This window comes from Anthonomus grandis, chromosome 4 (assembly GCF_022605725.1).
Source record: "Anthonomus grandis grandis chromosome 4, icAntGran1.3, whole genome shotgun sequence".
NCBI classification, from domain to species: domain Eukaryota; kingdom Metazoa; phylum Arthropoda; class Insecta; order Coleoptera; family Curculionidae; genus Anthonomus; species Anthonomus grandis.
Window position 1 is genome coordinate 1,386,415 of NC_065549.1, and position 15,169 is coordinate 1,401,583.

The following is a 15,169-nucleotide window of genomic DNA, read 5'->3' on the forward strand; positions in this document are numbered from 1 at the left end:
CTAAAACACTTAAGTCCAGTGATTTCGGCGGCCATCCAGCGCTTACCAAAATGAGCACTTAAATATTCTCTAACTACCCTTGAATTATAAGCGGGTACTGCTCCATCTTGCTGGGAATATATCTGAAGTCGCTGTGCCAAAGGTATGTCCTCCAGCAACTTTACTTAGGTATCGTTGGGCAGTTAAGTTACCCTCAAAAATTGTATTTATAATTTTAGTGCCCAATACAAAACATGAAACACTAAAACCAAATCGGCCTCGTTGCTGCCATTCAAAAGTAATATGTTGGTTTTCTTGATACCAATATCTTGTATTAAATATGCTGCTGCTGCTTATATGGGATTCGTCAGATCATATTACCTTTCTTGCAAAATCCAGATATTCGTTAGATTCGGTTACAAACCAATCGTTAGAATGCAATTCTCGAATAATATTTACCTTATACGGTTTAAATTTGCTTTTTTTTTTTTAATTTTTTGCACTTTTGTTTTTGAAACTCTGGATTGGACTTTAACCGGAACACTGTAGCCCGAGATGGCTGACATCTTTCTGGAAACCTTGTTTTCTCTTACATTTTATACTTACTCTTTACATGTTTAAATATAATTGCAGCGCTGCTTCGAGCTTTCTGTTAGAAAGGTTTAAACATTTTATAATATCATATTTTTAAAAAATATGTTGAATTATTCAGCCATCTTTATTGATTTGTATTGACTCTGTGACTTCCATGAATGCAATAAACAAAACGTTTTTTATGCAAGTTTTATGCAAAAATTGGTGGCCTACTATTAAAAAAACAAACATAAATATGGATTTTCCTGATTTTTGAAGCTAAAATTTACTAAAAATTAGGTATTTAGAAAAAAAATGCTAAAATTTGACGTTACCAAGACAAAAATACCAAGTACTCCAAAATACCAAATACAAAATTTTTTAAATACGCCACTGATTTTTATGTAAAAATATCTATTATAAGCAGTTTTCTTTTTTTTTTTCGTCTTATAGAGGGTCTGAGAAATAATAAAATGGGACACAGTGTACATAACAATCTGTCTTTACCACCTAATCTTCATTTTATAGATATAATTTTAGGGACAAAATTTTAGAACTCTATTCCCCCAAAAGAAATATAAAAAAACTAAAAATATTCAGTAATAAAGATGGGAAATATATATTTATCATAATTATAATAAATTTATATTTATATTTCTAAAGTGATATATACATACTTACTTTTTTTTTTGAATTGTGCATGTTTTATGTTAGAGAAAAGTTGTGTGGAAAGGATATATTTGTGTACTGGCTAAGTTAAAATTACATTATTTTACTTCCTCGAAATATTTCTGGTATACTATAGTGTATGCAAAAGTCTGGAAAAATACATTTTACAGGTAAACGAATTACTTGGTTAAAAAAGGCTCCGACACGTCAATTCACTACGACAAGAGGATTGGGCAGCAGTCAACTTATATTATTTTAAATAGAACACCCCATTTTTAGATTCTATGACAAATTCTTAACACATTTCACGTATAACACCCTATATCAATTTTGAACTGTTTTCAAAATAACAACAATTGAAAATCAATCTTTTTGGACACTTTGTATATAAATAATCATGTAGATAATGGATATTTTCTTAGCATAAGAACAAGAATTTCAATACTCACAATAAGAACTTCTTTAACAGCCACTTCCACCCATTCGCCGTCGTCACAAGTATCCGCAGGCACGATTTCATAGTTTTCCTCGCCCTCTTTACCGGATTCCTCCGATTGGGGTTCGGTGGTGAACTCGAAACTCTTTGTTAACTCAGAGATGTCGCTCGCGGACATACTTTCGGTACCGTCAGACTCTTTTCCGGTCACACTCGTTTCGGATCCGCCGGTTTCGGTCACAGATTCGGTGGTGGGAGGCATTTTAGTGGTCGGTTTCTCGCTTTCTTCCTTCTCGAGGGCGGCAGACGTTTTCTTGTCTAGCGGCATGATTGAATCTAAAATAAATTATAATAATCGTAACCGACTTGTGGCACTTTATTCTTCCTAAAATTTGATTTAATTAAACAATGCAAGATCAAACGAACCCCTAGTTTTTCCAGAATAGCCTCGACATTAAGACTGAGAAAGATTACCACGATTCAGAGTGTGAAAATAGTTAAGTGAAATGAAATTTGTGAAACTTTACCTTTAGTGCATGGTTGTTCGTTGCAATCTTCTCTCGGTATGATAAAAGCGTCAGGGTCACAATGGGAATCGTCCACCACTTCGTTTCCTTTAATACAAACCACCTTTTTGGAGCGTTCTCCACCTCCACAAGCCTTGGAGCACTGAAAATCAATTAATTCAATTGACTTTTGACTTCCTAAAAGTTGATTTTTATGCAAATATTAGTTTTTTAGGGTTCAAGTGCATGAAAGAATAAAATTATTTTCATTCTTCCAGGCAGATCAGGGAGTCCTATTGACTATTGAATACCTGGAAAACTTAGATGCTTTCCTAGAGCAAAAACTTCTAAATAATACACTCTGAACTTAAAAATGACGTTATAAGGTACAAGTTTTACTCACTTCGGTCCATGGTCCACTGAACCACTCTCCGTCGCACTCCGTATTCCCAGTACAGTTCCGAATCGTCTCAAAATTCTTGCTTTGATCGCATTTCTCGTTTTCGACTTTTTTAACGCCCTCGGAGGAGGACAGGCCGCAGAATAACGTTCTGGTTTGAATTCCCACTCCGCATTTGGCCGAACACTATATAGGAAAAAATCCAAGTTAATTAAAAAAATACGTTAATATCAGATTGGGTCAATTAGTACCTCGCTCCATTGCGACGCGTACCACATAAAGTTGCACGTTTCGTTTTCGCTTTTTTCGCATCCCCGGATCGTTTCCGGTTTTTGATTTAGGTCGCACAATTCGTCACCGTAGATTTGTCCTTTGGCCGTTGCGCAAAATACTCGTCTCGTTTCGTTGTTTAATCCGCACACGTTATCGCACTAGGGAATTAATAATATTTGTATAAACGTAATAAGAAGGGTAAACCACTGAAAGAAATTATAAGCTATATTTCAGAATTATCCAGAATTGTTGCCAAAATTAGTCATAAAATTAATGAATTTTATAATGTGAGTTTATTTGAATCAAAGAGGTTATGCACCACATAGTTCTTTGAATTAGCATATTTTTGGTTGTATTTAAATTATAATATACCCTGTACATTAAACAACATAAAAACTTATTGATAATAAATATCCACAGGAATGTATAATTCAAATTCCGCGCTCCTCTAGTTTATCTTGAGGCACTGAGAACATCAGTACAGTGGGAGTCTGTAATTCAGTAGCTTATATACAATTTTTTTTTCTCAAAAAGATCTGTCGATTAGTATTTTTTAGTTGCGCTCTTTTTTAAATTGAAACAACTCGTCCATTATCTCAAAGAGACTTACGTAACTAGAGAAAAAATAAATAAAAACTCTAACTCTCAGTCTCAAAATATCTTTTTATATTCATCAGGTAACATGTTTCGCTAATGAAGCATCATCAGACCTTATAGCTAGATGACCTGCTAAGTACATAAGCTCTTTTTTGTTGAAAACAAAGTTGTACAGTGCGTCCCAAAAATAAGATTTTTAAAGCTAATTTTTCTTTGCGTATTTTTAAAGAGCATCAAATTATACATAGCTGCAAAATTTTAGGTGTTTTATGACTTTCCAAGATAATTGAAACCCCTTGTTTTCAAGACAACCAAAAATTTACTCAATTTTTTTTCTTTTTATAGGTGTTCAAAATGTAGCCTATTTATTATTCGGCAATACCCTAAACATACTTGAAATTTGTTTTAAACGTTTCTTATAATTTCTGGAGAAATTAATCTACTCTCATGCCTTATTCTAGTTTTCAAGTCCTCAATGTTTGCGGACACATAAATTTTGAATCTCAAATATCCCCATAGGAAAAAATCTAAAGGAGTTAGATCGGGAGGTTTTGCTGGCCATTCAAAATCTACCATATACCATATACTATATACTACCATATACTATATACCATAATATATGTAATATCCAGACAGTTTCGAACAGGATGTCCAAAATGGGGAGGCGCAGCATCTTGTTCAAATCAACGGTTCCTTTTTGGCATATCAGCTTCTATTTGATCAGGAAACAGAGCAGCCAGATTTGGAATTAGTTCTTCTTGTAAAAACGGTAAATATCTTGCTTCATTTAGATTTTCTTCAAAGAAAATTGGCCCTATAAGTTGCTGGCTTACAATTCTTGCCCAAACATTTACTTTCTCTGGATGTTGAGTGTGGATCTCATTTAACGTAGATTTTCTTATCTGAGTGTGGATTTTCTTATGCCCAATAACAGCAATTTTGTCGATTTAATTCTCCGTTCAACATAAATGTTGACTCATTTTAACACTGTAATTCTGCAATAGTTTCATAAATTGTTCACAAAATTGGGTTCTCTTATCTGCATCCTCTTCATTGAGTTCCTGGAGAATTGTTAGTTTAAAGGGATGAAATTTCTGTGCCTTTACAACCCTTGCAACTGAATACTAACTTAATTCTAGTTAGGATTTTCTTGATTTAATTTTGGGATTTTAATTGAGCGCAGATTTATGAGAAATAGTTGTTCCTTTAACGTGGTCTTTTATCCAAAACTAATTTTCAATTTTGCTTACAGTACCTTGCGATATCGGTGCTGAATCAGCATACATTTTTCATAATTAAGATTTCAATCAAATGCTTTTCAATTAAATAGGGTACTGCGTTTCAGTTCCAAAAAAAGTACTTAAATCTGATTATTTGACTTATATATCAATTAAAAAGTAAGACTCTACACTTAAGATAATTCCTTTAACAATGTTAAAATTGACTACTTTTACTGTTTGAAGGAATATGGAATACCACATTTTTTTCAAATTTATAGAATTCTTTAGGAAAACTAAATGTTTGCACACAATATACAACAACTAAATAATTATATGCAATAAACAAAGTAATTTAAAACTATATTATGACAACATTAAAAACAGTTCGACATTATGTTCCAAAATATCTTTTTAAGGCCATTCTTATAAGATATAATACTATTAATAATTTTGTTCCTAGGACAGGGCACTGTTCAAACAAAGATAATCTATGTGCAGAATTAACGAAATCATTTATAATCTTTATAAATCTATGAATTGTATTATTATAATTTTAAAAAGTCACACTTGAAACAAATCTGTGCCAATTCAGTTTTAGAAAAACAAGCAATTCCATTACTTGGCCAAATACTTGGCAAAATAAGTATCTGTAAGCTTGTGAATAAATTACCACAAGAAACGTAAATAGTGTATATAAAAACAAAGGAAAATTCATGAAAATAACTGAAAGTCTTAAGTATAACCAGGACTGAAAACAACGAAGACCAGAAACCACTTATTCAAAATCTAAGCTATGCTGGGTACTATACGGTCTAGAACCTTTTGAGTTGATTAATCTATGTATGTTTATAATTACAAGCAGGCTCTAACCCATAGGTAAAGCTTAAAATACGCATCACTTTTAGGTAAATTATACCTTCTGAAATGAAATATTAAAGGCGCAAATCTTTCTGAAAAATACTGCTTGGGTTAACCCAAATTTGAATAAAATAAAAACAAAGTCTTGTAACTTCGTTACGAATATATTTTTTGAAAAATGCTGAAATAGGTGTCCAATGAAATCATTCCAGGAATATGTATACAAATTTTCAAAATTTCATTTTGGCTCATATTTGAGTTATGGGAATTTTGTGAAATTTATTGGAAAAAAATGACCTTCCAAAGAAATAATTTTTTTTCTTAGCATTCTGTCGATTTTTTGAAAAATGCCGAAATAGGTGTCTAATCAAATCATTCCAGGAATATGTATACAAATTTTCAAAATTTCATTTTGGCTCATATTTGAGTTATGGGAATTTTGTGAAATTTATTGGAAAAAAATGACCTTCCAAAGAAATAATTTGTTTTTCTTAACATCCTGTACATTTTTTGAAAAATGCTAAAATAGGTGTCCAATGAAATCATTCCAGGAATATGTATACAAATTTTCAAAATTTCATTTTGGCTCATATTTGAGTTATGGGAATTTTGTGAAATTTATTGGAAAAAAATGACCTTCCAAAGAAATAATTTGTTTTTCTTAACATCCTGTACATTTTTTGAAAAATGCTAAAATAGGTGTCCAATGAAATCATTCCAGGAATATGTATACAAATTTTCAAAATTTCATTTTGGCTCATATTTGAGTTATGGGAATTTTGTGAAATTTATTGAAAAAAAAAAGACCTTCCAAAGAAATTTTTTTTTTTCTTAACATCCTGTCGATTTTTTGAAAAATGCTGAAATAGGTGTCCAATGAAATCATTTCAGGAATATGTATACAAATTTTCAAAACTTCATTTTGGCTCATATTTGAGCTATGGGAATTTTGTGAAATTTATTGGAAAAAAATGACCTTCCAAAGAAATAATTTTTTTTTCTTAACATCCCGTACATTTTTTGAAAAATGCTGAAATAGGTGTCCAGTCAAATCATTCCAGGAATATGTATACAAATTTTCAAAATTTCATTTTGGCTCATATATGAGTTATGGGAATTTTGTGAAATTTATTGGAAAAAAAATGACCTTCCAAAGAAATATTTTTTTTTCTTAACGTCCTGTCGATTTTTTGAAAAATGCTGAAATAGGTGTCCAGTCAAATCATTCCAAGAATATGTATACAAATTTTCAAAATTTCATTTTGGCTCATATTTGAGTTATGGGAATTTTGTGAAATTTATTGGAAAAAAAATGACCTTCCAAAGAAATATTTTTTTTTCTTAACATCCTGTCGATTTTTTGAAAAATGCCGAAATAGGTGTCCAGTCAAATCATTCCAAGAATATGTATACAAATTTTCAAAATTTCATTTTGGCTCATATTTGAGTTATGGGAATTTTGTGAAATTTATTGGAAAAAAAATGACCTTCCAAAGAAATATTTTTTTTTCTTAACATCCTGTCGATTTTTTGAAAAATGCCGAAATAGGTGTCCAATGAAATCATTTCAGGAATACGTATACAAATTTTCAAAATTTCATTTTGGCTCATATTTGAGTTATGGGAATTTTGTGAAATTTATTGAAAAAAAAATGACCTTCCAGAGAAATAATTTTTTTTTTTAACATTCTGTCGATTTTTTGAAAAATGCCGAAATAGGTGTCCAATCAAATCATTCCAGGAATATGCATACAAATTGTGAAAATTTAATCATTACTAATTTTTGAGTTATAAACATTTTGAGACATTTTTTGAAAAAAAATCATTTTCTTTAAAGAAATTTGTTTTTATGTCTATTTTTCAGAAAACCCAAAATAATCATTTTAATGAAACTGACCATTTAATATAAATCCAAGATATTTTATTTTGTCAACCAATTTTATATTTTCATTATTCATTTTAATATTAAAATTGCTAGTGAACTTTATTTTTATCTGTTTTTTGATTTTCCAATCATCACATATTTTGATTTTAACAAATTAAGTTTTAATTTATTAACTAGTCATGAATAAATTCCTTATTACGAGTTGTAGAAAGGATCTCGTGTGACTTAGAGCTAAAAAAATAACAGTGTCATCGGCATACATATAAGCAGTGGTTCATATTTTTTTTTGCAAAAAAAATAATGATTAAAAAAATACGTTTTTACCCTCAAATCCAACCGCAAGAATCCCACTATAGTGATGTAAAAAAATTATGAGAATATCATAAATAGTTTCCAAGTTATGACCAAAAATGTCAGGTAATGAATAAAAATCTAAAATAATAAAACTCCTTCTAACTCAAAAAGGTATTGACGTACAAAAATCGTTCTCATATGAAATTGTTTGGCAAGAAATGCCTGTTTTTGGACTAAAATTCTTTTAAGAATATTTCCACTATTTCTTAAGATATTCTCAAGGAAAGTTACAATTTGTTATGATCAGAGATTTTATAGTTATTTAATTTATGTTTAATTAATAATTTGTTAGTATCATGCTCATTTTATTTCTACCAATGTATATTGAAAACTACCAATACAATAATGTCAGTTGTAAAGTCATGTTGATCATGACTCATGATCAAAAATTGTTATTTAATGTTACTTGGTGTTTAATTCCGGTTATTCATCCGGGATTTTGGAGGACAGTTCTACAAATGCGTTTGAGGACCTGTACTAGGTTGTTAATCAATGTTGTCCACTTCCCACCCCAATCTTGCCTTGATGCTTATAAGATTTTGATGAACCTATACAATCGATTAAAGTAAAATAATGGACAGATTGAAAAACTTAAAGAACTATCGAGAAGGCGTTTTCCAAAATTCCAAGCAAGAATTTATTCAGTATATTTAATTTTAATTTAATTTATTTAATAGACGGGATCAACACCATTACAAAAAAAACAATATTACAAAGTTCAATAGTTACACTTAACCATAACTTAAAATAGCTAAAATACAAATATGTTTTTACAGGCAAACCAACATAAAATCAACAGAAGAGTTTACACAATCTCTCTAATTTGATTCCTAAAACTAGACAAGCCAATGCCCACAACTTCAATATCCTCATGGTTGATAATATTTAAGGTTCTTTCGATAGGGGAATGAGTGGCATAGTTGGTACTGTGAAAAGGCAAAGCAAATAGTCGGTTTCGTCTCAAGAGTCTTGAGGGGACACTGAAGCTAATTCTACCGAGAAGTTCAGGGCATACAATCAGACCATTAAGAAGCTTAAGTACAAAGGTTAAATCAGCACGAATACGTCTTTCTCTCAATGTTGTCATAGCCAGCACTTCCCGTGCATCATCATAAACAGTTCTGAAATTTGTTCCAGAGTTTAGGTTTAAAATTCTCAGAGGGGTAGAGCCTGAACTAAGTGCATTCTTAACTTTAATCGGTTATCTATTGCAGGAATTTAAATTACTCAAAAGTTACTTACAGGCACTTGAGTTAATTTACAGAAATCTATTAATTAATTAAATACTTATTCGAGGCTCTCGGATTTATCGATAAATTTCTCCCAGGCATTTGCGCTATTTCTGTAACTAGGTCTCTTATTTATTACAGATCTTTGCTTCGATTAGCCACTTGTTCCAAGCTTTTTAGAAACTTATTTAAATGTTACTTTCAGTCACTTAATATCCTAGACTAAGTATCTTACTAACCTAAACACCTGTAAATAGCTTTTAAGTGGTGCAAAAAATGGTTTAAGTTCCCGAAAGAAGGAATTATTAGCTTGGACTAAGTGTCTGATATCTCAAGAATATCAAAAGAGAAAAATATGAAACCAACTGTTTCATAATAAGCAAATAGTGCCCTATAAATGTTACTCAAGGTATAAAGCGATCCAAGCAAGTTTCCAAGTTATCCAAAAACCAAGCAGATTCTTAATATACAGAATTTATTCTGAATAATATATTGATACAGTAAATGATCTAAGTGTAACTTTTGACCAGCAAACACCCATATCGACAATATTACAATGAAAGGATTTAGAATGCAAGGTTTTAGTTCGTAGTGTTTTAGAATATAATCGTATCATAGGTAATTTATAATCTACACATTGACCATATAGAAACAGTTCAGGACAGGTTTTGTAAATTTTTACTTTATAAAAATAGGTTCCCATATGAAACAGTCACTTATTAGGTGTCAACTAATGGGTCTGCAAACATCGGACCAAAAACGAAGAAACATTGCATCAATTTATTTTTCTTTTTAAATTATTGAATTACACAGCTCCATTCTTTTAAGTAAAAATCCCAATTAGCGCAACACGTCAAAGAATTCTCTTTTTATGTACTTTTCACTTTAGTAATTGTAACTTGTTCATTCAACAGGGAACTGGAATGTCCAATAATGATTATATACTACTACTCTGCTGTTTTTTATGTTTGGTGTGGATATTATTTTTTGTTTGTCGTTAGTAGTATCTTTACCTGAAGCTGCTTGTAACTTGTAAATAAATAACTAAATCAATAAAATGTCTTCTATAAAATGATGCTTCTGTGATGATTTATAGTTTATATAACAATAGATATTTATTAATCTTACCCCACTCCATTCAGATGTAATCCAATCGACACCCTCACAAGGCCGTACAAAACAATCCTGTTCCGCGGCCGGTTTATCTTCTAAAGCCTCGCACTGGGCATCGTCTAAAATTTGAATTTTCCCATTTTCGTCTTTAATATAACACGTCACTTGTCGCGTTTGTTTCCCGTCACCGCATAAATGATCACACTAAAACCCAAATAATTTAATTATATAGAAATCACTTGTTAGAACTCACTTACCGGTTTCCACGGTCCTAAATGCCAACTGGCGCAAGTTTTCCCTTTATTACAAGTCTGTTGTTGGGGTGGTTTCGGTCCTTGACACTGAGTCTCCTCTACTAACGAAGGATACCCGTTTGAGACGATTTGCTGACACGATACCTCTCTGGTTTGAATCCCTCCTAAAAAAATATTCCTTTACTTATTTTCTCTTTCTCTTTTTATGTTGGAAACAGCTACTCTTATTCATAAATATCCTAAATCTTCCTCTAACACTCGTCGGATAGACGATTTTTTCCTACAAATTCCTACATGGTCCCTTATCAGAAACTCGCTTATATATCTTAGTAAAGAAATTTACAATCATGTTCCTCTTTGTATTAGACAAACATTAGATATTAAAAACTTCTGTTTTTGGTAGCATTTTTACTTACTTTCACGCCTGTGATATATTTGATATAATAATAATAATAATAATAATATTAATAATAATAAATAGCCTTTATTTTATACTTGGCGAAGGTCAGCATAGCTGTTTGGCTTAACCAAGTATTCAATTAAAAAAATTACAAAAAAAAAAGATCACAATGTAAATGAAAATTAATATATTGCACGTAACATATTATGTAAAACCGGTTAGGCTTAAAAATTATACATATGTATATATATGTAGGATTGAACAAATTCTCAAAAATATAGTCATTTTTCTACTGAATAACAAGATTCAAAATCAGCTCAAAGGAAAAACAAAATATATACAAATTGCTTTTGCATATACAAATATGCCAAATATTGTAAATGCAAAAGCAATATTCCTGGCATATATTTAACAGATATGCGGAGAATATTCACTTTTCAGCTATTCAAGCGGCATAAGTTTTATTTATTTTATGTATATTATTGTTATATTTATACTGGTTATCTTTTGCTCCAATACAATACCTATTCGTATTTTCAACTTAGACTCGTTAATTTTTTTAAATAAAAAAAAAACAAATGACCATATAATATTTTATTAACAACGTTTAAGTCGTGTAAACAAATCTTATAAAATCTCGCTGCAGCGATTCCGTACTATTGTTCGTTCACTGTCTCTCACTCTCTCTAACTCGGTCTTTGTGTTGTTAAAAACGTGCTTTCTCTTTTACTGCCATTGCCGTTTTATCTTAGGAATGCACACAAATTCGTAGTAAGTATCGATACGGTGTTATAATAAATAATACACTGAACGTTTTAAACCAATGTAATACGTACCGATAGTTAAATTTGTATTATTTAACACTTCGTTCATAATTCATTATCAAGTTTTTATTTAATACATAGGAATGAGCCACAAAAGAAAAACAATACATTTTTGATCTCGTACACTACCGCTCAAAAGTATTTGCCCACCATGTATTCTTTTTAATATTTTAAATTAGATACAAAAATCTTATTTAGTATCTAAAATCCAGAGATATAATCTAAAATCCTATTTAGATTGTATCTCTTTTGTAAATTGCATATATGCTTAAACAGCATACCTATCAACTATGGTTCGTTGAAAAACACTCAAGAATCACTTCAAGAATTGATTTTGTGTAACAATGGTAAATAATTTCGCTTGCTTATTGACGATTGTCACCGTTTCTTTGCTGGTTTTTCAACATTCTTTAAAATGGCTAAAACAAAAGAGTTATCATTGGACTTCATAAGGCTGGAAAGACTAACCGTCAAATTTCGACGGATTTGGGAATTCCAAGGCGGACGGTCGATTATAATGTTAGGAAATTCACCAGAGAAGGCACTATTAGCAACAAACCTCAATCGGGAAGGCCAAAGGCAACAAGTTCAAAGGAGGATTTAAATATTATAATTACAAGCAAACGCAATAGATGCCTTACTGCCCCTGAAATCACAGCAAAAATCAACAAGGAGCGTAAAAAAGCGGTCAGTGTTTCGACAGTAAAACGGCGACTTTGTAATGCTGGTCTTAAAGGACGTTTAGCTGTATCAAAACCGCTACTGAAGGATGTTAATAGGAAGAAAAGACTTGAGTGGGCTCAATCACACAAAGAATGGACCATTGATGACTGGAAGAAAGTTCTCTGGAGTGACGATTCGAAATTCGAGGTTTTTGAAACGAAGAGGCGAGTTTTTGTTCGCCGTTATACCGATGAAAGGGTCGCTGAGAACTGTACGGTGGCCTCAGTTAAATTCAAATTCAAAACAAATTTATTTATCATGAAGGTAAATAAATAATCATATACAATATTGTAGCATAATAATATACATATGTTGTACAACCTATCAAATACATGATAAATAGGACCATGCCTCGATTATAGAGAACCGTTTACACAGGTTCATCATAAGATAGAACCAGTGTGGCATAGCCCTTCAAAAACCTTAAAAGTAAAAAGTAAAAAAAAAAGATTTTCTTAATTAATCGAGACATGCATGTGTTGAGTATCATATTTAAGTATTTAAGTAAGGCGAAGCAGGCGGGGGTTCTGGATATGCAGGAAAGGTAAATTAATTAATATTTATAACAATAATAAGTAGACAGCAATAGAAGACCGAGCGGCTCAGCTCTTTTAATTTTTATTGTAGATTAAGTATTGTTTTTTTTATCAAGCAGTTTATTACGAATATATTTTTTATATGCAGTAAACGGAAAACTTTTGCAATTAGCCGGAAGTCTATTCCAAAGTTGAGAGGCGACAAAAACAAAAGATTTTTGAAAATTTGCTGTTCTATGTTGTGGTATTCTAAATAAATTTATAAATCTAGTGTTATGCTCATGAAGAAAATTTGTAAAATTGTTAGCTAAATATAATGGCTCCCTAGTTTTTATAACTTTATACACGAAGGAATACATGTGATATTTTCTACGATTTTTCATATTTAGAATTAAGTTATTGTTTAAATAAGGAAAAATGTGACTTCTAAATGGAATTTTGTAGGAAAAACGCATACAACAATTCTGAAGTTTTTGTATTGAGTAAGCGGAGTCTTCAGTCAATGAATCCGAATATACCACATCACAATAATCAAATAAGGATAAAACAAGTGTGTTACATAAAAAATATTTAGTTTTAGGAGGTAAATGATTTTTTAAGCCGTAAAGTTTTCTTAAGCGCATGTATGCAATTTTGAGCTTATTCTTTATATGTGTTTGAAATGAAATACCGCTATCAATGTAGACTCCTAAGTTTTTGACCTCTCATACTACTGGTAGCTGCTCATTACGAATTTTTGCATTTAAAGTTGTTGCTGCATTAAGGGCGTTCTTTCCACCACCTAGAAAAATTATACATGATTTAGACGAATTTAATTTCAAATTATGGTCGCAGGAAAAGTTATCTATATTTTCTAAATCCTTATTAAATTGTTCTTCTATTATGGGTAGAGTTTCACGTGAAAATGAAGTATACAGCTGGGAATCGTCAGCATATTGTTGTAACATTGAGTACTTTATGCAGGATTTCATATCTGCAACATACAATGAAAAAAGCAACGGCCCCAAAATAGAACCCTGGGGAACACCAGTAGATACAGGATAATAACTTGATTTTTCAGTTGTAGAAGCCTTGTTGATTACTACGCAATTCACTCTATTATTAAGATATGACTTAAAGAAATCAATCGCGTTATTCGAAAAACCAAAATAATAAAGCTTTGCTAATAACATTTCGTGGTTAAAAGTATCGAAAGCTCTACTAAAATCCAATAATCCAAGACATGTTATTTCCTTTTTTCCTCATTTATCCTACAGTTATTAAGAAGGTGTACTAGACTCGTGGTAGTGCTAAAGTTCTTTCTAAAACCCGATTGGCAGTCCGGGATGATATTGTAAAAATCGATAAAGCTGCATATTTGTTGGTGCACAAACCTTTCTAAAATTTTAGAAACCAGAGGCAGTATACTAATGGGTCTGAGGTCTTTAAACTCTTTTGGCTCAGCCACCTTTGCTAGAGGTTTCAAAATAGCTTTTTTCCAAATTATAGGATAAAAATTTTGTAATAAGCAGCTATTTAAAATATTTAATAATGGTTTTGTAAGATATGGTAGGCACATTTCTAGATCTTTTAAGCCTATGGAGTCTTCACCTATTGCGTTACAGTGTATTGTTTTAATGATTTTAATTAATGTTGGCTCATCCAATTGTGTAAAATTTAGGTAAGACCTTGTGTCAAAATACCTATTAGCTTTATAAAAATTAAGTTTTTCATTTGAAGTTGTATCAGCTGTAGTATTTAAACCTGAAAAATAGTTCCTAAGAGCAGTTGCATTTAAAAATACGGTGGTGGTTCGGTGATGGTGTGGAGTTGTTTCGGAGGATCTGCAGTGGTGTTTGTGTTGTGTGAATAAATTGTTTTTTAACTTTTTTAGAAGTTTTATTTAGTTTAGTATTGAACAAATAAAAATGCCCGATACTTGGAGCCGTTTGTGAGTGAAATATGGACAAGATTGAAGGCGGTTTGGTTCTTCATAACTCAAAACAAGTTGGTACATTATGTATGTATAAGTGATTTAATTTTTTTAAGTATTTTGTTGTTTATAACAGTAAAAAATTATTTTATCCGGAAAATATTTAACATACCAAGATTAACTGTTGCTATTAGAATATTATGATACCCTATTACGTAGTGATAATTTTTTTCTATGGACCATTACATATTAAAGATGCTCAAGTTTATTGCCATTCGAGCATATAAGTCTTCAACAATGTTATTTGTATGAATTAATTTTGTTATTAGGTTTACTATATTTTAATAATTGTCTTGGGATAACATTTAAAAAAATGTATTAGGGTGGTTATTTAGTTATTTACCATGTTTAGTTACAAAAGTCAAAAG

General features: G+C 31.0%; 1 protein-coding gene across 5 annotated transcripts in view; it reads right to left on the reverse strand.

Moving 5' to 3' along the window:
- LOC126734775 (papilin) overlaps positions 1-15,169 on the reverse strand; it is a 208,161-nt gene that overhangs the window by 56,230 nt on the left and 136,762 nt on the right. For all 5 annotated transcript variants that reach the window (XM_050438500.1, XM_050438498.1, XM_050438499.1 and 2 more), the window contains exons 11-16: positions 10,350-10,510; positions 10,108-10,296; positions 2,815-2,994; positions 2,567-2,749; positions 2,185-2,326; positions 1,671-1,993 (exon numbers count right to left, since the gene is read on the reverse strand). In XM_050438500.1, the coding sequence (XP_050294457.1) occupies positions 1,671-1,993; positions 2,185-2,326; positions 2,567-2,749; positions 2,815-2,994; positions 10,108-10,296; positions 10,350-10,510 (1,178 nt within the window). The remainder of the gene's footprint in view (positions 1-1,670; positions 1,994-2,184; positions 2,327-2,566; positions 2,750-2,814; positions 2,995-10,107; positions 10,297-10,349; positions 10,511-15,169) is intronic.